Here is a 24,589-nt window from a genome sequence, read left to right as displayed (position 1 = left end):
CTGGGCAATCTGTTTTAGTCCTCTTTTAACCTCAAAGCAAAAAATCTTTTCCCCATTTAGATGTTATTTTCTGTGTTTTTCAGGTTGTGCTCATTTCCACTTGTCTTGTCACTGGGTATCACTGTAAAGAATCTGGCCCCATTTTCTTTACACCTGCCCTTATGATACTTGAATGCAGTGATCAGATCCCTTCTCAGTCTTCTCAGGGCTAATCAGGGCCAGCTCCCTCAACCACTACTCATAACAGAGATGCTCCAGTCCCCTGATCATCTTGGTAGCACTTCGGACCCACTCCAGTAGTTGTCTTTTTTGAACTGAGGAGCACAGAACCTGACACCGTGCTCGACATACAGCCACACCAGGGCTGAATAGAGGGGCTGGCAATGACCTGTTGGCATTGCTCTTCCTAATGCCCCCAGGATGCTATTGGCTTTCTCGGCCACAAGGGCACACAACTGGCTGCTTGTTGTCTGCCAGCACTCCCAGGTCTTTCATCGCAGGTGCAGGAATCCGCACTTGCCTTTGCTGTTCCTCTCTGCCCAGCTCTCCAGCCAGTCTGGGTCTTGCTGAACAACAGCACAGCCTTCTGGTGTATCAGCCACCCCTCTGTTTCGTATCATTAACAAATTTGGTGGGTTCTGTTTACACAACCTTATTTGAAGAAAGAGAGTGAGAACTTTTTTTCAGATGTTGGTTTCTTGGTTTTTTAAAATTTTAATTGTAGTTTTAGGAAAAATAGCAAATGTCCCCAACAAAATAGTGGCATACAAACCTATTTTTTAAAATTTTCATTTTAATCAAACGCTTTTTTTCAAGAAACATAGAAAGGGAAAAAAATTATTTTGGGATTGTAGAAGTTACCTTGATAACTAAAAACAGAGGGTCAATGTTTTTTCAAAATTTTGCATTGTCTTGAGCATATATAGTTAATAATAATAGTGTCTTTCCTCTTCTTGGTAGAATACTTCTAATCATATTTTCTCCACTGTCAAATCATAGTCTGATAAATAACTTCTCTAAAATATATTAATCATAGGTGGCATCATCAGCTTTTTAAAAAAAATTTTTCAAGTAAGTTAAGCAAAAAAGAAAATCTCAGTCCATTGCAAAAAAAAAAAAAAAAAAAAATCTATTTTTTGAAATGTATATGTTTAGATAAAACTTCCATAGAGTTTTTTTTTTCTTAATTGGATTTTGTGTGTTTTTTACTATTTCAAGGACAGAGTCTGGGGCAGACTAGAAGCAGAGAGAAACAAAAAAGAGCCTAATGATCCATAAAATGGATATGGAATATATGTGAGTTCAGCTTTGATATTTTAAATCAAATAGGGTAGGGTATAAGTGATGCATTTATACTCCTGATTTATTTGGGAAGGAAAAAATCCAACAAAACCAAACCATCACTGTGCCTGAACTCCCCCAAAAAGGCTGAAAACGTTTCCTTTTTTTTAGCCAATTCAAGTTATTATTCAAATAATAAACTTTGAAAAAGTTTATTATTTGAATAATAATAAAATAAAAAATAAAAATTCAGATAAAACTAGTAAATATAGCAAATAAAGCATCATAATTTTCAATAAAAACATCAAAAAGTGGGCAAAATTATTTTGAATTAATTGCAATATACCTCATAGCTGAAGCAGTTCAGTTCTTGAGTGCCACAGATCATTCTGTCTCTTGCTGGTCACCTAGCTGAGCTGGTGAGATCAGAAGTGAGAGACTTGTTTATTTTGGTACTTGTGAATACTCTATGATTATGATCTACTCTACTGTTTGATATTAGTGAATGGTTAATCCTTTTCTGTTTGCTCAGAGTTTAATGCATGCATCAGTTGTGTACACAACTCTGCAACTTCTGTGCTTTAGATCAGGAAGACCAAACAAAACAGGTTGAGTTGAATATGAGAAACTTTCTCTCCGTACAGAGCTCTATATACCATACCAGCAAGGAAGCAGTAGCTGAGACATGAAGCAAACATGATAAAAAATATTTCATTAGCATAATTAGGCAATCTTTTTTTTATGAAATAAAAACCAGTGAATTCTTCTACCTAATGAAAATAGGGATCTAGAAAGCTATATCTGATACTGTGCAGTATAAGACTGCTAATCAGTATTGAGGTCACAGAATCACAGAATATGCTCAGTTGGAAGGGACCCATCAGGATCATCGAGTCCAACTCCTGGCTCTGCACAGGACACCCCAAGAGTCACACCATGTGCCTGAGAGCATTGTCCAAATGCTTCTTAAACTCTGTCAGGCTGGTGCTGTGACCATTTCCCTGGGGAGCCTGTTCCAGTGCCCAACCACCCTCTGGGTGAAAAACTCTTTTCCTGTTATTGAACCTAAATGTCCTCTAACTCAGCTTCATATCATTTCCTTGAGCCCTGTCACTGGTAAAGAGAGCAAAGAGATGAGTACTTGTTCCTCCACTTTACCTCATGATGGTGTTGAAGACTGCAATGAGATCTCCGTTCATTCTCTTCTCTAGGCTGAACAGTCCAAGTGACAGTAAGGAACTGGCCAGCAATGGTAATAAATGATAAATTGAGTTTACTGTGATACACAAGCTAAGATAAGATAAAACACCATTCTAGATGAAGTCACGTTAAAAGGAGTCAAAACAATGCTCAACAAAGGACAGTTGGAGGCATGTAAGTAGTGACCACAAAAATGGAATAATTCATAATGTTTTAACTGAAACAGTGATCACAATGAATATATCACAAATGATGATATGATGTACAGTAATGTTACCAATAATTTAAAATCACAAAATAGCGTCAAGTTCCTAAACTGATTGAAAGGGTCTGAAATTAGCAGCAGTTCTGCCCCCTTTGCAAAGGAGAAAGAAAACAAAATAAAATCCCCAAACCCCATACAAAAGCCTGGTATTAAGAGCAAAATGCAATGCAAGACATAGTGAAACATTTTAAATGTTTGATGCTGATTTACCAGCTCTGTGTGGCTCACAAAAAAGAGAATTGAAATTAATCACCATTATTTTTACCTACTTGTAGAGTTTACACAAAATTAAGAATTATAGTTTTTGAAAGTCCCATTGTAATATAAAATTCAGTGTGATCTTTACAATTAGCAGCATAATCAGTCTATTTGCACACAGCAAATACATTTCAATCATGACTGTGGTAGCTGATTGGCCTGTGGCAAAAGGGACAGAGAGAGCTCTTGGTAAGACAGTCTCTGGTGCCAGAGACTTACTGGTCAGGGTTAGGGTGACCAGGAAGGCTTCTCCCAGGACGCATTGCTCTGTTACAGTAACCTACCCCAGTTTAGCTCCCCCGGTTGGCTGTTGGCCTCTACCCCTTGTCGCTCCACCAGAGCTTCTCCATTGGTCCCCGTTCCCTAGCCCCGCCTTTTCCCCCATCCCTGGATAAAACTGTGAGTTTTGGGATCATGTTGGTATTTGCCCCTGCACACTTTGACAGTGTAGAAGCAGTAAATGCTCCTGATGGAACGCACACAAATGCCCTTCTCAACTCTTTGCTACCGACTGTAACACTGAACCCACCCGTGCTTCTGTGGGGCACGCGTATGCCCAACAAAGCTGGGTCAGAGACAGTAATACATGACCATCTTGATAAGAATAGCTTATTTTCTATAGAGGGTAATAATTTGCCAAATTTACAAAATCCCTTTGAGGCAATAGAACAAAATGGAGGTGTCATTTCTTTCTGAGGAGAAAAAGTAAGAACAAATTAAGACCATAATAGTTTCTGGCCTAAGAATGGCCACCAATATCCTGAGCATTGAGATCAGATAAAGATTATCTCTTAAGGAATTGCATGGGCTTTTTTTTCAGTGATCTCAAACTTTCTTGCCTTAGAACAAAATATCTGTGATTTAAATCTCTGCTAAATTTAATTCTTTTGTCTTCCCAACTCTACATTCTTCAGGATTATATGAAAAAAAGTAAAATCCTATACTGATGTGAGATCCAGAGGAAAGGACTCCAAGCAATTTCAGTAGAAGAAACAAAAATAAAAATATATATATTTTCTCTACACAGCAAGGGCTACTGTTAATAAAAGCTGTGTTTCATTTAGAAGCTGCTCTGGCAATGTTCCTAACAAAATCATTACTGGCAATTGTTACAAAAACCTCAAATTAAAAATAATTAGCTGTCTATTGTGTTTAGACATCCAGTTCATTCACGTTGGTGTTCACTTAGGGAAGGTTTTCACTTAGGGTGAAACACACTCAGAGCAACAATAGTTCTGCTATAATATGAAGGGTGCAGATGTTTTAAAGAATGCTGTTGTAATATGATAAATTACAGTTCTTGGAGTAAAACCAGGAGTAAGATTTTAATTTTGGGTTTTCAGACAAAAATATCTATTAAATTTTATCTCCAAGGATGTACAACAGAAAGCTTTGCTGCAGGAAGAAAACCAAAGTATAGTCTAAAACTGAGGGTTTTTTGGTCTGGTCGGTGTCATAGTGGATAAGAGTCATGTTGTTTCCTCAGAATGCATATGTACTGAAAAAAATTTCAACACCTGTAGAAGGGAGCACATAGGTTAATTCATGATAACATTATTGTTAGAACCTGATGGACAGGTGCAAGATAAATCCTTCTAAAATAATTTTTATGATCCGTCTTGGAAAGTAGTCAGTATTCAATCAGGAAAACATCAATAGCACTTGTATAAAATAATAGTATTTATTCTATTGTTTCTTAAAACACCTTTCAAGTCATAATTTTGCTATTGACCAAGTATTTTCAGCAGTTTTGATACTTTAGGTAGAAATGAGAAAGATTCTTGCACATTTTTATTTATGAACTTTTTTGGTTGGTATAGAAAATATAGTGCTAGAGTTTGAAAGTTGAAAGCATTTCTTATTTTATTAATTCTCTAATTCTCAATATGAAGCCTTGAAATGTGATCATTTATGGGATGGAAACACTTAAGTTAATGAGTTTATGCCAGTTTGTGGAGAGATTACTGTAAGTTTTTCTGCCATAGAGGAATTTTATATAATGGTTTTAAAGACACAATTAACTTAATTTGATGAAGATAGAAATTATTGAATGTGAAATTTATTGATGATTCCAATGAAATAGTGATAGTTACACTGATGGATGTTTTAAAATTCTTCTGAAAAACAAATTAGATGTCCGACAAATATGTGTTTAGAAGATTTTCCAACATAATTTTTTCTATAACATCTGTTTTTTAGTTTCTCAGGACAGAGACTGGGATTATAATTAAGAGATAATGCTAGCTAGAATACTACAAAAGATCCTCTTTCTTTCTAGTCATAAAAGATGTTAGTGTTGTTTAATGATTTTGCTTTAGTAACTCAATGAGTTTTAATAATTTAAGTATGATCGTCTAGTGAAAAAAAGAAAACCACAACATTGCAATATTATGAAATGTTAATCTAATATCACTCTAATCTGAATATCAACAATGGTTATTGATGTTTTCGCAAATCATAAAATGGTATAGAGATTGTCTCCCAAAGACATCAGTAGTAGAGAACATTAAGGTAGCCTCAAAGAACGTATGTAATTTATATGAATGAATACTGTTTTGCCTGTTTGTACTGAAAATATTTATGAATGTTATAACTGAATGGATAGTTCAATGTAATGAAATTTTATATGTACTGGACTCTGGTATTACTTGTAAAGTTTACATTAGACCTTCAGATACTGCTGGGAAAAACACAAAGTCTCACATGATGATAGAGTGGCATGTAGTAGACAAAAACTAGATTCTACTTATTATCTGCAATATACAGAGCAAAGAGTACAAAGTAATTGCTCAAATCTTTTGAAACTTAGGGAGAAACTGTTTCCCTCTGGACTAAAAATGGCCAAAATATTTTAAATCAGACAGCAATTTCTGTAAGTTAATTGGAGAACCAAGGCCAATTATGATCTTACTATTGAAACAAATTTCTTGTATTGTAGGGGAAAAAAATAAAACAGAGATTGATGAACAATGAGAGAAGAGATCACAGGCTATTCATGGACAAAAAAAATTTATAAATCTAAATTAATAATTAATTCAAAGTTCTTTTCTTACTCTTGACATTCCTGAACTCAGAAATATTCTGAACTTTGCAGTTTATTCTGTGATAAATTTGAGTAAGTGTAAATACCTCATTGGTTTATCTCAGTTTATTTAGGAGAAGTAGTTCTTCCAGTTATTTTGACTTGCAAATATATGTTTTAAACAAATTCAAAAAACCTGTAGATCCTCAGGAGTTTAGGAAATTAAAAAAAAAATCAGATTTCTTAATTGGCTTGAAACACACTGCACCCTCACCACCTCTCCCCCCCCCAAAAAAAACCCAAAAAACAACCAACTGCACTAAAACCCCAACAAAAACCAACAAACAGTCAAGTTGGAAAAAAATACCCTCGGGAAACTGCATTATCAAGGCCCCTATGTGTCAAAACTGGCCCCACATGTGGCAGTTTTCAGCTCTCAGGAATCGAGTGTGCCTGGTATAAAGTATTTTAAGATTTCCTGACTCAGATTCTCATATTCAACTCAAAAGAATTTCTTACAGGACATAACCCTGGCAAATGAAAATGGGTTGACTTCTCTGTTTGCAGCTATGTGTGGCTGAATACAACTGGGCTACATTTTTATATACAAACAGAATAACAAAATGCTGTGCTGGTATTCCGAAAGGAACAGTTTTATAGAAGTGGAGGTAAATTGGATCAGAGGCAAAATGTAAACAGAATGTCAATGCCAGACAGGAATTAATTAAACTACATTTCCACCTCAGTGTTTACACAGATACTAACGAGGAGAATGTGGGGTCTTTATGTTCCTCTTTAGTAGCAGTGTAAGAAGCACATACCCACACCCAGTGGAGTTCATCTCAGTTTAATGAAATATCATAATTATTGCGTTTTGAGCCTAAACTAGTCACCTGGTTCTTCAAGACAAAAAGAATCTCCTTGGATAGGATTTCTTTGACCAATGTCTGCAACAAGTTCATCAGTATCACAGCTCAAACTGCTGCTCAGTGTAGTTTATAACAATAGTCTCCTAAAAGAAATAGTCCCTTACAATGTCTTTCATCTCAAAATGCGTATCAGCTGGAGAAGGTTCTAGAGAACAAGTCTTATGAGGAGCACTTGAGTGAACTTGGGTTGTTTATTTTGGAGAGAACAAGGCTCAGGGGAGACCTTATGGCTCTCTAGAACTACCTGAAAGGATGTTGGAGTCAGGTGGGTGTCAGTCTCTTCTCCCAAGTAGCAAGTCATAGGATGAGATGAAACAGCCTCAGCTTGTACCAGGAGAGGTTCAGATTACACGTTAGGAAAAAATTCTTCACAGATAGGATTGTCAGGCATTGGAACAGACTGCCCAGGGAAATGGTTGAGTCACCATCCTTGGAGGTATTTAAAAGTCATGTAGATGTGGCACTAGGGACATTTGTTAGTGGTGGACTTAATAGTGCTAGGTTTGAATGCAGTGATTTTAAAGGTCTTTTCAAACCTAAATAATTTTATGATTCTATGATCTGAAATAGTCAAGAGAAACATGAAATAGGCATTTCTCCTCTGAGTGTGAAAGTAGTTGCAGGCAATTAATTTACATGTAGATAGTTTTGTCTGACATTCCTTAAGTTAACCAGAATGAATTATACTCTTCAGGGCAGTAATTAATCTCTTTCAAAATAGTTGCCTGGGAAAGGTGAAATGACTCTTTGAAGACACCTCTTTCTCTCCAGGTCCTTGGAATAAGGCAATGAGCTGAGAGATAGTATATTTATTTTGAGAGAGGGCTTCTATTCATTGAGTGTCAGTGTCTGCACAATTGCACAGTTTGATATGTTCACTTTGTGGCTGCACATGAGGCTACTGCCACAGCCTCACAGTACTTTAAAGCCATCACAGAAGGAGATAGTCTGAAAGTAAGGTTAAATAGCAAGAAGATTAAGGTAAAGAAAGAAAAAAGTAGAGTTTCAAATTATACAAGAGGGAAAAGTGAGAAAGTTTTGCCTGTCTATTGACTGATCAGTGATCTAAAACTGAAAGATGAAATCTCTACGGAGTAGAAAGGGTTTACTGGAAGCAGCTTCTTTGAAAAATTAATTCACAATATTCTGAAAATGCTGCAAGTATAGCTAAAGAGTATTTGGTTTCATGATCATAAAGTATCAGCTATAGTTTTCCAAGTATTTGTCAGTGGAAATTCAGAAATTAATCTAAATATCATTGTACATGTCAGAGACAACTTTATGAATTTTCACTGAACTAATTCCCTGGAAGGATTTGTTAAAAGGAAATTACAACCTCATCTCAGAAAGCACTAGGGAAGCTAAACCCAAAATGTTTAAAGTGGGAAACAAGTTAGTTTTTTGATATGCCAACAAATCAAGAGGACTCTGTGGCTCGTGCAAACTGCTTCAGACAAAATATTGGCAGAACTTTGGATAAGGCATTTGTGATAGTCAAGACCCAAACTATTAACAACACACTAGATGTACTGACAATGGAAAATAAATTATGATGAGAGAATTTTGGCTTGAATATGGCTATGTTATCACAGAACTTAAAATTGTTCTTGGAAAGGTATACAATGGCAGCACTCTCAGTGTGGAAAGCGGTCAGCAAATAGGGTAAGTTTCATCTGTTTTAGCTACATATGTGTCCACTTGCCAGTAAGAAGAAATGGACATTCTCCAAGCATGAGTCATCTGACCTATTTTAAATGTTTGCTTTAGGATGAGATGAATCAGCTTCTAAATGCACATTAATAATGAATACTTGTTCAAATTAATCTTTCATATAGTGTCTGTGAAAAGAATACAGGAACAATCCCTTAAGAGTCCATGAGTAAGATACTTCTAAATATTAATAATAATTCCAGTGTAGCAGATGTCTCAGGAAAGCAGTTGGCATTATTATAATTTTCCTAAAGAATGAAAAGGCCTGCATGAGCTCCTGAAAAGGGGCAGCTTCCCCAATACGGGACATTTGTTGGAGAGAAAGAAAAGGAAACTTCCCTAAGGTACAGAAAGGGAACTGAGAAATGCTGTATCTAAAGAAATACTTCAGGGAAACACAAGGAATATTTTCATCAGATTGAGGTTGTGAAGATACTATACCCTGAACACGTAACAAAACCAAATGCAAGATAATGCTTTGTCCACAATATTCTAAGGCAAGACGGCTCTGCTGTTAAGACAAATTGCTCTGTGGGTTTCTGTGGTTTGGTATTTTTTGCCAAACAATCTAGCTTCAAAGAAATCGGTAATTTAATAAAAATTTATACACAAATACCTACTTTAATTACTAAGATTCAGATAAAATTGAATTTGATAACAAATATAAATCAGAAACTGGGAATTCTCCCCAATAAAACAGCAAGTGGTAAAGCAATCCTAGCATTTATATTTATCTATTCATATAAGAAAACCATATAACTATGGCATTAATAATGCATAAGAAGCAGAAATTTGCTCATTACTCTCTCCTCATAGTTAGAAAAAGTTGAATTGGTAGATTCATATCAGGTGATGATGATGAAATATCTCCCACTCCCACTATAACTCTGGAGATTTTTAAGCAGCAACTACTAAAACTAGGTATTTTAAAATTTGTCTGGCATTCAATAATTTTAAAAGAACTGGCTGGGGAGCTCCCTAGACAATTGACATTGATTTTTCAATAAGTCTTGGAAAACTAGGGAAGCTCCAGAGGACTGGAAGAAATCTAATGGGTCAATATTTCAAAAAGACAAGCAGGATGAGCTATATAATTAATTGTACATAAACTGGCTTTGATCCCAGGAATACCCTGGAACATTTCATGAGGACTCCAAGACTAAGGGATTTAAAATAGGTAACACAGAAAATGTAAATCAGTACTGATTCATTGAAAACAGAAGTTCAATTTTCATCAGATTACATGACTGATATATCACAGCCCTGAGTCAATTCTTAGCTGTGTGTAAATATTCTATTTCATGTAAAAATACATTTAAGAAACAAAATGCTGGAAGGGACTCCCTGTGTTGCTGAAATAATTCATAAACTCTTTCTTTTATGTATGACCTCCAGAAAGAGAGAAAGAAACATCTCAAAAGTACCTAACATTTTTGCCCTTTTTTCCTACAAGGTCAACCTACAGTAACACTAAACTATTTAATTTCTTCACAGAAAGTGCTGTTTTCATGATTATATGTAACTTTTTTTTAATTTCATGTAAATGTTGTCCTGTGTATTTTAAAAGTTTTGACTTGGGATTTTTTATTTTATTTTGAATTAGTTTTTGATAGGGCACACAAAAGTGTTCCAAAGGTGTTACCTCATTTAACAAGTCCTTCAGTCACTTTTGCTACAGTGGGCTTCCATTTCCACAAACAGCTTTAAATGGCATCTTTGTAACCACCTTCTATTCATAATTCATAATATAACTGGGTGACTAGATCAACACAAAAGTAGTGGGATGAATAATGTGTACAGTGGGCACAGAAAAGCTAGAAAATAACCTTTTATATCAACTTGCACATAAACCTTTTAATGTCAAATTATTGCTCAACCTTTCAAGGTCATCCATATCTTTCCATTTGCTATTTTAAACTTCAGCATTAATAGCATCTCACATCACCATGTAATTAGAATATATCTTTGAGCCAGTCACTAATATCAGTCACCTTAAAATGATCAAAGACAAATGCTTAAGGAACTTTATAAATAAATTCTGTCAAGTCTCACAGTCCTCTTTTAAAAGAATTTTCTTGTCTCTCATTTATTCATTTATTCATTTACACAGTTCTATGGCCCATCTTCTTCATCATCATTAATAATTTCCCATGTGGTGCTACGCTACATGTTTTACTAAAATCTGGATAGATCTGATGTATCACAATTCTCTTGACTATAGAAAACTATCTGATTATTCTGGTAGAAACAAGCCCTGAAAAAAACATTTAAATTTATTTCTACTGTTCCTATCTCTTTAATTACTGTTTTCTTTAAAATTGACATTGGATTATATCTATCTATTGGATAAGTCTAGTAAAGAATTCTTACTCTTCTTCTCATAAGTACAATATTTGCTAATTTTACATGAACTGATATTTTTTCATTAAAAACCTTTGTCATTGTCTTGATGTCATCAAGCAAAAGTTCATTTGATGTTCTGAGTAGAAAATGTGGTTCATTCAACTGACAGATTTCAGTTCTGATGCCACTAAGGGTTTTTTAGACTCTGTGTGGGGGCTGAGGTTTTTGCTTTGTTTTTTCAAATTTGTTCTCGTTACCTGCTTTACTTTTGCTCCATTTTTCCTGAGCAGTATTATAACTATTCTGGGTCGTATCCTAGCTACAATGTCTATCCATAGGTCTGCCTTTGGTTTTGGTTTTTTCTTTGTTCACCTGGGTTTTCGTGTTGCTGTGGTTTTGGGGGAACTTATTTTTGATTTGTTTTTGGTTTTTTTTTACTTAAGAACTTTTGATTCTTTATTTAAACTTTGGGAAATTTAACTTGATTTATGTTTTCTGCTAATCACTAAGACAAGTTTCTTTGACAATCAGCAATTTTTCCACTGTTTATGGAATTTCTGACTACCTGCAACTTACTGTTAATTATTCCTATGAGATTTACAGATCTTTTCTACAAGCTACTTCAGTACAAGTACTTATATACTCCCTTAGGAAACAACATGAAAATTTTGACAACTGTGAGTGATAAAAATTTTGAACCTGCTATGCTTTAGGTTATGAATAAATTGCTTCAGTAAATGGTTTTGTTAGCTTTTCAGAGTATCCCTCTTTGATAGAAGCAACAAACAATAAATATTATTTTGTTTTTAATTTAACTTTCCAGGAAGAAAAGATATGTCAGGACTTTCTGAAACATAAAGGTGGGGTAAAGTTCTCAAAGTGACATTACTTGCAGAAGTATTATCTCTGTAACTACTCAAAAGATACTTCAGAAAACCCCGCAGAGCCTCTGCTTCACATAACACTAAGGAACTTAATGACATGAAACATGACTAGTCAATATATTGTAAAGAAAGAGGCAATACTTATCAGTTATGTTGCCATTACTATTACTGATTCCTATTTTCAAATCAATTTCTTTGCTAAAGAAATTAAAACACTACAAAATCAAAATCCATATTGTACTCTTAATGGGGAATTATCTTCAAGCAGTTCTGTTTTCAGAAACTTCCACTGAACAAATCTACTTTTTAGTCCTAAAGCATGTTAACAATTACCTGGGGGAAAAATCCCTGAATAACTGGAATTCTTCATAAACTCAGTTATATGAAGGAGCCTGTCTTTTTGAAAAGTCAATCATATCCTAAAAAGAAAGGTATATTAAAAAATATGGGGCTCTCATTACTTACTTACTACTTTGCCCTGAAAACTTGGTGATCATGATGATTTATTTACTAGGGATAAGACCTTGCTTCAGTGTTGTAGTCAAAAAGGCTAAACAAAGCTTAAATGAACAAAAAAACCCTGCTAGAAACATGGATTTTGTATTACCTCTGTAGCTGATGTTGGTAACACTGCTTAATTTCCAGTGATTAACCTTTGGTTGCATTCCACTTTTCACATTACTGTCATGCAGTATTCATTTTCAGTGTTCACTGAAAGAAAAAGAGCTGCTGAAATACTTAGATTATTAGAAGGGGTTCAACATGGAATCACAAAAAGAATTTTGATGTTCTGAAGAAAAATCAATCTATTAAATTTGACAAGAGAAGATTAGGAAATGATTTAAACACTATATAAAATGCGTATGTGCTGAGTAAAATTGTTAGATTTTCAGGTAACAATGGAAATCTTTATAAATACAAGACAATGTAGGCTGTAGATATAAAGCATACTAAGTATTCCATGTGTAACTGATATGTGTATACTTTGATACTGCAGTACATGTATAATTTATAACATTTCATTAAGTTTGGAGCTTGACACCTGCAAATTAATACCAATATAATTTAATTTAATTTGGTGACTGATTATTGGAATAATTTTTGCAGCCTAATAGAATTTTCCTGTCTCTAATGAAATTTAAAACAAAAAATCAAGTTAGGATATTTTGAGGTTGTGTTTAGGAATGACATTCCTAAAATCCTCTTCCACAGCTACATTTTTCTCGGTGGACAGCTTTGATTGATACAGGTTGAGATGGGCAAAATAGTCCTTCAGAACAGAAATATGCCAAGCACAGCTGATTATTTATTTATGCATAAGTAAACAATCATTAAATGCTATACAGTTCTTCTACCATTCAGAAAAACTTGTAGATGAATTTCTGAGGATGAAACTCAAATAATTCTAGCATGGATCTGTTTGCAATATTACTGGGGGTTGGCACCCCTCTGATCTTGTATTATTGATGGTATTTGAATCTGATTACCAACTGGTGTTTACAACATGTCAATGGTTCTTTTTATTCATGAGTATACAGGAGCTGGCTTTTTTGGTTGTCTTGTTTGGTTGGTTTGGGTGTTTTTTTAAGGGTCTGTGTATATGAGTGTGTTAAAAGTACTGCCAAGAGAGATTAACTATGGAATAATATTCCATTTGGCTTGTAAAACCCTGATCCATTGATACATGTTATATTTGCCACAGCATCTACTTCTCAGTTTAGGTTTCAGTCTCCCTCTGGACAGAAAACAATTATGATCCACTCTGGTTGAGAGCACAAGCAGACAAGCTAAAATTTTGTATATGCAATAAACTTAATTCTTAAGAAATCACTTCTCTCTGTTAAAGGCTACCACTGTGCTGTCCTCAATTTTTCTTTTAGTGTACAGATGAAGACATTTTCTGTGCAGTCAATAATTTCCATTTTCTTGCAGAGATACACAGGGTCCAATTCACTAGCATCCTGAGGATCCTTATCCTTTATAATTAGAATTCAACTCTTACTAGAAGAAATCTTAAATGGTAATAGAAAAAAGCAATGCATTGTCTAAATATACAATCAGACAGGTATACAAGTCAGGTGAAATGGATCAGATCGTTTTTATATTCTGGTTTTTACAGCATCCTTTTTGCTAATAATGTACATGTATTCCTCACAAACCATTGATTTCCAAACAGATTGGTGATGTATCTCATGCACTGGGAAAAAATGATGTTGCTATTTCAGCTGGAGTTAGATTATATTCTACAAGGATGTAGCTGTCTCAACTATTGATGAGACAATTTCATTTTTGAAGACGGGAAAAAAATGACTTTGAGCTTTTTGGTAAAAAATATCAGTACTGTTATCACTACTGTTATTATTTTAAGGGGAGATTTTATTATTCTTCTCATGCTGAGTTCTTGGACAATTAAGCGGGCAATGTTCTTAGAAAAAATAAGTAAAGCGATTTGACAGTCAACTTCCTTGTATATGAGAGCTACTTTCTACATATTTGGCAGACCAAAGCAATCCTAGGATAGTCATTCTCATGAGCACAGAGTCCCTTCTGTATTGACCAAAGTACGGAAGTACAGGTATTGATTCATCACATTGGTTAGTTGAGGTCTGTGACCTGGAGTTCCAAAGAAACAAGTGCAAGCAAAAGGTTAAATATAATGCCATCTTGAAAAGCAATGCTGGAGGCCAGTGGAGCCGAGGAACCCAGCATTTTCACCATACTGAAAGGAAAAGCTAAGATTCAGTTGACACTTTGAGCCTCCGTTTTGATGTTCGTGGGCACAGAACTTTGTTATAATCCATGGCAGTCAAAGAAGTCAGTAGAGTCTAAGGGAAATTTGGAGTGTCATTAAGCAGAGAGAAAGGATTCAGATCCATAGTCACAGGTGCCTAATCCCATTTGAAATACCTTGGTTTATTTTTATGCGTATGCACAGGAATGGCAGATATGGCAGAGGATATTGGAAGATCTCACATGACAGTGACATTTGAGTCTAATCTAGCAAGTGAGTTGTAGGTAGCTGAACTGAACTGAGTATCTCCACAGGAACCTGCGGTACCCACCTACAGCACCTGAGTTTACATATCTTCAGACTGATCTGGAACAGACATCGACTCCCAATTACTTTGAATTGTCTTACATCAGTTGTAAAACACCAGCATGAATACAGCATATAAAGAGCCATAAGAACCAAGAGTTTCCTAAACAAACAAATTAAAAAAAAAAAAAGAAAAAAAAGGGTATCTGCGTAGGTGAATTTTATACAAAAAGTAGTAAATGGCATCTTTTAGGAATATAAAAAGCCCAAATAAACCTCTGAGATTTTGCCATTCTTTACAATTAAAGAACTTGGACTCTCAGGTATAGCAATTCTTTGTTGATAGTAGCTTGATTTATTGTAGTAACCTCTTTAAAACAAACACATAATTTAGTTTTCCATAGAAAAATATGGATAACAAAATTATTAATCTTGATAGGTTTAGTTAATTCATTAAAAAAAAAAAAAAGTGGAACTTGGTCATGGAATGCAATAAAAAAATTTAAAATTAAGCTGATTTGCTGAACAAACAACCACAGAAGCAGAAGCATTAAAGAAGTAGTTTATCTGAATTACTGTAGAAAACAAAATATTTTGAAAATTTCTTCATTAGGGAAACAAAATAAAAATATAAATCATAATAAAAAAAGAAGATGCATTTGGCTTTCTAAACAGTTTATAGAATTGTAGCAGATGTCCAATTTAGAAGATATTCGAAACGGCACATTGTATATTGTGAAAGTAGTAACGAATTATTTTCTTACAAGTATTCTACTGTGTTTTAATTTTGGGTACTTCATTATACATTACAGTACATGGTACTATTTCTAAGATTTAGTAGAAACAGGGTTTGTTGTATTTGATCACTATAGCAACAGACAAAACAGTGCACTTTGCAAAGAACAGCCTAGAACAAGGATTTCAGATATTTCTATTATTTATATATTTATATTTATCTATGATTATCTATAATAATAGAAACAATTCTCTATACTTGTAGTATGTAATTATTAGATTTAAATGAATTATATATAACAGTAGAAATAATAAGATAATAATAATACATAATAAAATAATAAAGATCAGCCGTCTGTAAAGTCAGGTGAATGAAGAAATAGGAACAAATACTCAAGTCTAAAATGGAGTATATCGTAGGGGTGTTTTGTGACTGTAATATGCATTACAGTAGTATGTTTCCTCTAATATTCTATTTCTCCTGAAACATATTTAGAATGATTCATTAAAACAAAAAAAATTCTCTGTGAAGAATGCCAAGTTTTTAAACCTGGGGCAGAAATAAAAGTTTATAATGACAAATTTCATTATAAATGTTAAAATTTTGGAATGTTTATATGTTTAGAATATGCATATATCTAAAATAAAGGGTAAATTTTTTTGGTTTTGAACTGCATAAAATGTTCAAGGTAATTTTTTTAAACCTAATGACTAGGTTGAGAGAGTTAATATAGTTTTTCAATTTCTAGCAATCTTGATATTTGAAAATATTTTACCTGTCTTAGTTGATCGTCGTGGATTTGAGATATTTTAATGTTTACAGAATTTTGTTTGCAAAACGCTCTGCACTAATATGTGTTTGGATGAATTACCAAGAAGTTGCTTTTTATGATATGGTAGTAGGATTGCATAACACACAAATTCAGGACACTATGGCAATGAGCACTTCTGAAATGTTTTGAGGATATGTCAAAGAAAGTTATAATTATATCCTTTAATTTAAAAAACAAAAAACCAAAACAAATGAAACCAAAAAACCCAAACAAACAAACAAAAAAAAAAAACCCCAAACTTTTAAAGATCTTTAAAAACTTTCATTGAAAATGCTGAATATGTACACAAGATTACTTTATTACCTTACATAAAGTCTGGTCCCTTTACTTGAAGGCTACTCTGTAAAAAGCATCATTGGAAAAACTTAAGATGCTGAATAGGATTAAATGCCTTATAACTCACAGATGCAGGCACAGCCCCAGACATACTGCCAGTAATGCTATTCTTTAATTTATACAACTTGATTCTAATTAACTTATGGAAAAAAAAACCCAAACAATTCTTTTATATGATGTAAAATGAAAAAAAACCAAAAGGCTGTAATTGACTCAAAGAATTTGCAGGGTAAGAAATACCATCTAGGTAAAGGCAGGACAATAAGTGGGAACCATGTGATTATGTGACAGTTAAGGCTGCTAAATTCAGTAAATCTCTGTATGAGGTCAGATTTATATTATGAAAATAAGGTCTGTAACCTGCAGATACTAGGAGCTTCCTACCTCCAATTAATTTTATAGTCAGAAGTTTTACATATGCACACACATTTTAGGAATGATTTTGTAAGATTTGCAGCCAGATATTTTCGAGTCTTGTCTTTTAAAGGAACTCTTTATGCAGCAAGGAGCAGCATGGGCCATCGATAATTAGCTTCTGTTGTTAGGGACCATTTTTAATCACCTGGCAAATCTAGGACATCTGCAAGATCTGGAAGTCCAAGATGATTCTTAGTCTGTACTGGTACTGTCACTTAAAATTTGCATATTCATAGCAAAGTAGCATTTACTGCTTTGTGCAAGCTACTCATCATGAGGAAAAGGCTTCTAGAGAGCTGTGTTAGGAAACACAGCCAGACTGGGGAGTAGGGCATGTGAAGTCTTTACTGATGGTGTTTAAATACGACAAGAAATTATACACCTGGAAGTGGATTGTGTTCGTTTCAGAATCTCAGGATATAGACACTGACTTTTACCTTTATATTATGAAAAAAGGTAACTAGTTATATAAATTGCCATAGAACTGGAATTCACTTAATACTGCTTGTTCCTATATTCTTCATTCTTTGTTTCCTGCACTTTACTTCATTCCTTAGAATACAGAGCAGTGGGCAGATGTAAAACATTCATTAATTAAAGTAGTAAGTTTGTAGCTTGAAAACAAGCACTTTTAGATCATAGAAGAGAACCAGCAACTCCTTGAATGGAGTTTCTGCAGCAGTTTAGTAACCAATTCATCTCAGCAGCTTCACAAGTTTCAAAGCCTGTTTACATCCTTTTACAGTTAGGAATAAAAATTAATACCACATTTTAAATTAATTTAAAACAACAGTGAGCATTTACTTATAAAACCTGGTTTCAGCTATTTAACATGCAACTATCAACCTGTTCAGAGACTCAGAGGATTTACACTTAGCAATTTGAATTATCAAGATACTAAGAAAACTTAGGGAAACATTTTAAACATGATTGAGGACAGGACATAAGGACAGCATTTTCTGTGTTGTATCAATTTTCACAGGGTACTGTGAGAAAATATTGCAGGATGGAGTAGGAATTTTTCATGAGGAAGTGGGAATAAAGGACTAAAAGAGGAAGAAAAGAAGATTCCACATACATATGTCTTAATGAACATAGGAATTCAAGATTGCTCATCTCTTGAGGAAAAAACAGGCCAGTTCCACAGAATTCTTCTATTCCAAATTGAAAATTGGCAACAATAGCAAAATTTTTCACTTGCACATGGATTTCTTCTGTACATAATTAAAAATATTAACCTTTGTCAAGATTCAATTACTTCCATATTGAGTTTTTGGGATGAAGTATCAGAAGCAGGAAACACAGTTAAGGCCAGTAGTCATCCCAGTAAAATATTGCGACTTAAAAGTTACTTAGCAACTTTTCAAAGTTACTTGTTCCAAACAGCACAAAGCCAAGATGAACAGAGTAACTCGAAAGCCAGCTGAGCCTTGCCTGAATCTCAAAACTAGTCAACTCATAACTAGCATATCTTGACCTGTGGAAAAGTCACTGCAAAAAAATTCTCATACTCCTTTTGTTTGAAAACACCACTTTCTACAAATAGACATTACATTTTCAAATAAATGGATCCAGAAATGTCAGCCACAGCTATTAGTTTCATAGTGTTATTCTATGTTTAATTTTCAGTCTATTTAAGACTATACATCATCCCCAGGCCTTAGGGATATCACAGGTGGGTGCATTTTCTACATGAAAGATAACCTATTCCAAGGCTGTACTTTGACTAGATCTCAGAAATACTCTATGACATATGTAAGTGCTATTCTAGCCATAGGGATAAAAATTTCTATATATTGTAGTATATTAAATGGAAACACCTCATTTTGACTAGAAATTAGTCTTGCAATCACATGTAGGACAGAGTAGCAAAGAGATCTCTGTAGCTTTAAAAAGTTAAATACAAAAGTGTTAGAACTAAGGTATTAAAGCCAAACCAAGTCATATGTGGAATTTGAAACAAGGAACAACCAAAAGTAAGTAAAAGTGACTTGTAAATTACAATAGCAAATAACCCATGAAGTCAGGGGAAGAAAAAGAGCAAAGCAGCAGAGATATTATAAATTAATTTTTTTAAAGGTATTTCATTTAAGTCTAATTATCCATAGTGCATTCACAGAATAAAACGTTTCTTTGCTTTTATATGTAAGAGCACTGCACTGTGTTCCCTGAATATATTAATTGCTGATGATACTAAAGGAAGCTTTATAAGGTAAAGAATGGTCTATCAGAAGTGTTTAGGCATTTAGTTTTTCACCCTGATCAGATTTCAGGATGCTGTCAATCTGCCTACCTGCCTACCTGCCTACCTATCTGCTTTGGTTTCTGTTGTTTTAGAGTAATTTGGTTTTTTGGTTGGTTGTTTTTTTTTTTTTCCAATTGTGATTTAAAAGTTGGTACATTGACAGTAAGGTTTTAGGTGACAGATTTGTTCTTTAAAATTCTTACATGATGAGCAAATTTTTGGCTTATAACCTTGAAATATTACAGAACAGAATTATTTAGTTACTAGATAGAATCAGCTCTGTGTTAGTAAGCTCATTAGTCTTTGCAGTCATATCCTATTCTGAATCGCCTCTGAGCCATTATCTCACTCCTTTGTAGAGAACTTCTATGTACAGTCAGAGAAATATTAAAAATTACCTTTAGAAAATAAAATATTGTGAAAATATATGCAGGAGCAGTGAGAAGGTAGGATACCATGATGTTACTTAAAGGACTATTTTCAAGAAGAGTGTGGATCCATTCAACAAAAAAATTGTCTAAGCCTTTTCAGTGTAAACAGTAAGAGAGTAATTTCCTCAGTTTCTTTAGGAGTTTAATCTCATTAAGAAGTGAATAAACATTTTATAAAATTATATGTCATTGCTGGTTTCCAAAAAGATGTGTGACCCTTTCTTTTTGCTCATCAAGAGATTCAGAGACAAATGCTCCGTATTTTTCAAGTAATTGCGACACAACCAAGATACAGCATCACTCTTGCACATATGAAGAGTGGAATGACTGGCAATGTGCAGCAAAGGGGTTTTTTAAAAGTAAAGAATTCAACAGGAAGTGGTCTTGTTTTGCAAAACTGTCCTATTTCAGAGTAGAGTAGTAGAACAGAAGATGAATATGAGTTCAAAAAAACGTTATTAACGAAAAGTTTTTAAACATGATTGCTGGTTAAGTATGGCCAGCAAAAAGCATTGTGACTTGTTTCTGTTTATGGTTAATCTTATATATTTAGCCCAGATAAGTCCTTCACTTAAATCTCTACTAGATATTAGTACCAGATGATTTGCTTTTAACTTCGTAGGAATCTACCCTGTCACTTTAATGTCAAGGTTCCCATTCATAACTCCTACTAGAACAGTCTCTTTACAAACAAGGATAAGCCTTTATTTGATGTTTCCTTACTTACCTCCTCTTTTCTCTGGAGCTTCTACACAGAAGAATTTTACAGTGAATAAGTTCTTTTTGGCAAGATAGACATATGTAATGACCGGGTTTCTTAATGTATCTTACTTTATCATAAAATAAAATGCCAAAACAGATATTATTATTTTGCAATCATAGTTAAGAGTAAGGCATCGAAATCACCTGCATTGACTGATTGTATTTTTTTAATTTTTCATATTTTTTCCCACAGCTTCCTTTCACTTTAAAATACCTATGCCTTGTAACATTACTGCAAATCTATGGAAATGATATAGTTCGATTTGCAGATTAAAGCAAGAACAGGGAATATTATATATTTAAATCATTTTTCCTATAGTTCTTCATAAAACAATTCTGTTTGTGTATCATCTCTTAATTTGGATTGCATATCTGGTAACAATCTGCCAATGTGGATATGTCTAACATTTGTGCAAGAGACTTGGTTCTCTCAGACTACTCACTTTTCATACGAAGTCAATGAAGAGTCTCTGGAAACATGTTCTTCACTAAGCCAAAGTATTTGTGTAGACTCCAGAGGAAGATTTTCAGAGACCTGTCTCTCTCTGTCTATAGAAAGGGCAGGATGGTGGTGAAGGGGCACAAGTTTATGAGGTAACCTGAAAGGTATATACAACTGAATACACAATGCCAGATGAGTCAGATTCCTTTCAGTCTCCATAATGTTTCTCACTGTGCTACTTGCAATTTATTTAAGTATCAAAAGATACTTAAAGGCAAGGCCAGCATTTATCTCAGACCAAGTTTTTCCATAATAAATTTGCACAGAGATTTTTATTTAAACCAAAAAAAAAATTCAGAAACTGAATATTATTAAATATTATTTTCATTATTATCATTATGATATGAAATTCAAGAGTGCAAAATGTTGGGTCCTGCACTTAGTTCCCAAAAACCCATGCAATGCTGCAGACTTGGGAAGAGCGGTTATAAAGCTCCCCAGCAGAAAAGGACCCGAGGGTGCTAGTCGACAGCAACTGGACATGATCCATTGTGTGCCCAGGTAGCTGAAAAGGCCAATGGTATCCTGGCCTGTATCAGCAATAGCGTGGTCAGCAGGACCAGGACAGTGATTTCCCCCCTGTACTTGGCACTGGTAAGGCCACAGCTCGAGTGCTGTGTCCTGCTTTGGACCCTCACTACAAGAAGGACATTGAGGTGATAGAGCGAGTCCAGAGAAGGGCAATAAAGCTGGGGAAGGGTCTGGAGCACCAGTGTTATGAGGAGCAGCTGAAGGAACTAGGGTTGTTTAGCTGGGACGAAAAGAGGATCAGGGGGAACTTTATCAACCTCTACAACTACCTGAAAGGAGGTTGTGGCACAATAATCTCTTCTCCCAGGTAACAGGAAACAGGATGAGAAAAAATGGCCTCAGTTTTTCCCAGGGAAGGTTTAGATTGGATATTAGTAAAATTTCTTCCCGGAAAGGGTTGTCAAATGCTGGAACAGGCTGCCCAGGGAAGTAGTGGAGTCACTATCTCTGGAGGTATTTAGAAGACACCAAAGAAGCTGTGACACTTGGGAACACAATTTACTGGTGAACTTGGCAGTGCTGGGTTATCAGTTGAACTTGATGAATTTGTGTGTCTTTTCTTACCTCAACGTCTCTATGTTTCTATGATTCTATTAAATCTCTTTCACAACCAAAATGTCCTCTTCTTCATTATTTTGAGTGTTTCTGGTGTAGTTATACTTTTGGCTTTGTGCTACAGCTGTAACTGTTACATGCATGCCTTGAAATAAAAATATTTAAAAGTTCAGTTATGTAGGACATCATATTTTCCTGTACTAACGGAGGGCAGAGGTCTCTACTGCCTTCATAATAGCTATTAATACCTCACTAAAGTTGTGTAGTAGAATTTGATGATGTCTACACCCGAAATCCTCACAGGTTGCTTCTAATCCTACCAAAAGATGCCTCAGTTAGTGAGCTGACCAAAAATAGATCACAGTTTCCTGGACTGTTTTCTTCCCAGTTTTCTTCTTCATGGCCACTTTGTAGTGGTTTCTATTTTCCTCTCACTTTCATTACTGAATTGACTTAGAAATGTTTGGGTTCTTCAGCTTTAAACCCCTCCAGTGAAGTCTCCAAGTTACAATTGTAGCTATCCATTGCATATTTTCTGTGTAATTCTTAAATTCAAGAAGTGCCTTTCTAACTTCAGCTTCCTACTTCAACATAAATTGCAATGTAAAACAATGGGTAAGAATGTTTTTCCTCAACTTAATCAAATTACCAATGAAATTAATGAACCACAAATTCTCCAATATTTTTATTAGATGAGGCTGCTTTATTTTTGGTTTCGATTTTTTTTTAACCTTAAAAAAAAGCTTCTTGTTAAATTTTTAACTTATTTGATTTAAATTTATTCTTCTTCCTTTTAAATAAAAAAAAATAATGAAGGGTTGTGAAAAAATCTAGGGCAACAACAACATTGCTTAGTGCAGTATTTACAGTAGAAAGATATCAAAACAAATACAAGAAAACGGAATTTGTTATTTGAAACAAAACTATCAAAATGGTAAGTAGTAACCAGTGTAAAGCACTCTTGTAAATTCTGTAAATCTTTCTGTTGTCTTATTTGCTGATTAAAAAGGATAATATCACTGGGGTTCATCTTGTACTTTGAATAATATTAGAAGAAGATCTGCAGAACAAAAACTCATTTGCTTTTACCAAGACATGGAGACTTCAGGGGAAGACTCCCCACCAGTTAATTCATTGACTTTACTGAACAATAGTTGTTAGAAAATGTCCTTTAGGATTTAATCATAGGGCTCTCTTCTGTCTACTGACTTCCCTTATGACTTTTCAAAGAAAGAGAGATTTGTGGAACATAGGGAATAGGAATGAGTTTTGAAAACAAGGACAGATTGTCAGTGACTTATGTTTTGCTGTTTTAAGCGGCCTTTTCACTATTTCATAAAATCCATATAAATCAAAGGACTTTAAATCTCTTATAATCCTTCACTGGGTAATCATTGTATAAAGTGATCTGAGGAGTCACTTATTTACATTTTTCTTTCCTTTTCTGCATTACAGGAGACTCAGAGATGCAAGATTTTTTTTCCCCACACTCCTGTATGTATTTGTAGTTGATATTCTGAAGCAAAAAAGTAGCTGAGCCTAAGAAAGACATTTGTATGATGTATACCAAACTAAAAATAATGGTGTTTGAAGAGATGGAAGGATAGTTATTTCTTACTTGTTTTCAGGAGTGATCTACATTTGTTTTACATGAGTGTATAGCAAAATATAGTGTCCAGGTTGGCATCCCTGACACTAAAGTTCTCAGCTGGCTGACATGTGCAATAGAAACTGAACCATTCTGTCCCATAGTATCTGAACAGCCTTTTTCATCAAAGCAGTCAAAGGTAGCTATTTGATAAGAAGGTGAGATTTTTACAGTAGCCTGGATGGTGTGGAAATATGGGAGAGAGTATAAGATAGCTAATACACAGGAATTTTCTCCCATCCCCATCTCTTGGCATGCAGATAGAATTACATCACATGTGGGTTATGAAAAGTCCTGTTCAGGATTAAATACAGTGTATTCAATTAACTTTTATGTTTTCAGAAGGAATCATGGCAGTCATTGGACAAAAAGAACTGTCTGTAGATGAAAACCATAACTGAGAGTTTTGTAAAGTCAAAAAAACGAATCATCTTTTGGCTTCTATGGAAATGCTAAGTCATCATAAAGCCAATTTCTGCTTTCTTTCAAATGAATGGCTTATATCACTAGATGTAAGAATCAGGACCAATGAGGCTTTACATGAGCCAATTCAGAATAGTCAGGACTTGAGACAGTACTGAACAATTTTCTGTCAGTCTATAGGCTGAGACTACAATGCATAATATAACTAAGTAAATTAGAAGGATGAATGTAATTTTCAAATA

At 34.4% G+C, this 24,589-nt stretch overlaps 1 protein-coding gene across 1 annotated transcript; it reads left to right on the top strand.

Annotated features, from left to right (window-relative positions):
- Nucleotides 1-3,418: 3,418 nt before the first annotated feature.
- LOC125322337 lies at nt 3,419-22,309 on the top strand. The gene is given in 5 exon segments (XM_048295975.1): nt 3,419-3,583; nt 21,692-21,734; nt 21,737-22,012; nt 22,015-22,098; nt 22,101-22,309. Coding segments are annotated over 5 exon segments (777 nt in total).
- The last annotated feature ends 2,280 nt before the right edge of the window (nt 22,310-24,589 follow it).

Source organism: Corvus hawaiiensis, chromosome 3 (genome assembly GCF_020740725.1).
Source record: "Corvus hawaiiensis isolate bCorHaw1 chromosome 3, bCorHaw1.pri.cur, whole genome shotgun sequence".
Lineage (NCBI taxonomy): Eukaryota > Metazoa > Chordata > Aves > Passeriformes > Corvidae > Corvus > Corvus hawaiiensis.
Note: the sequence above shows the minus strand (reverse complement) of the source record. Positions and strands in the feature narration are given on the sequence as shown.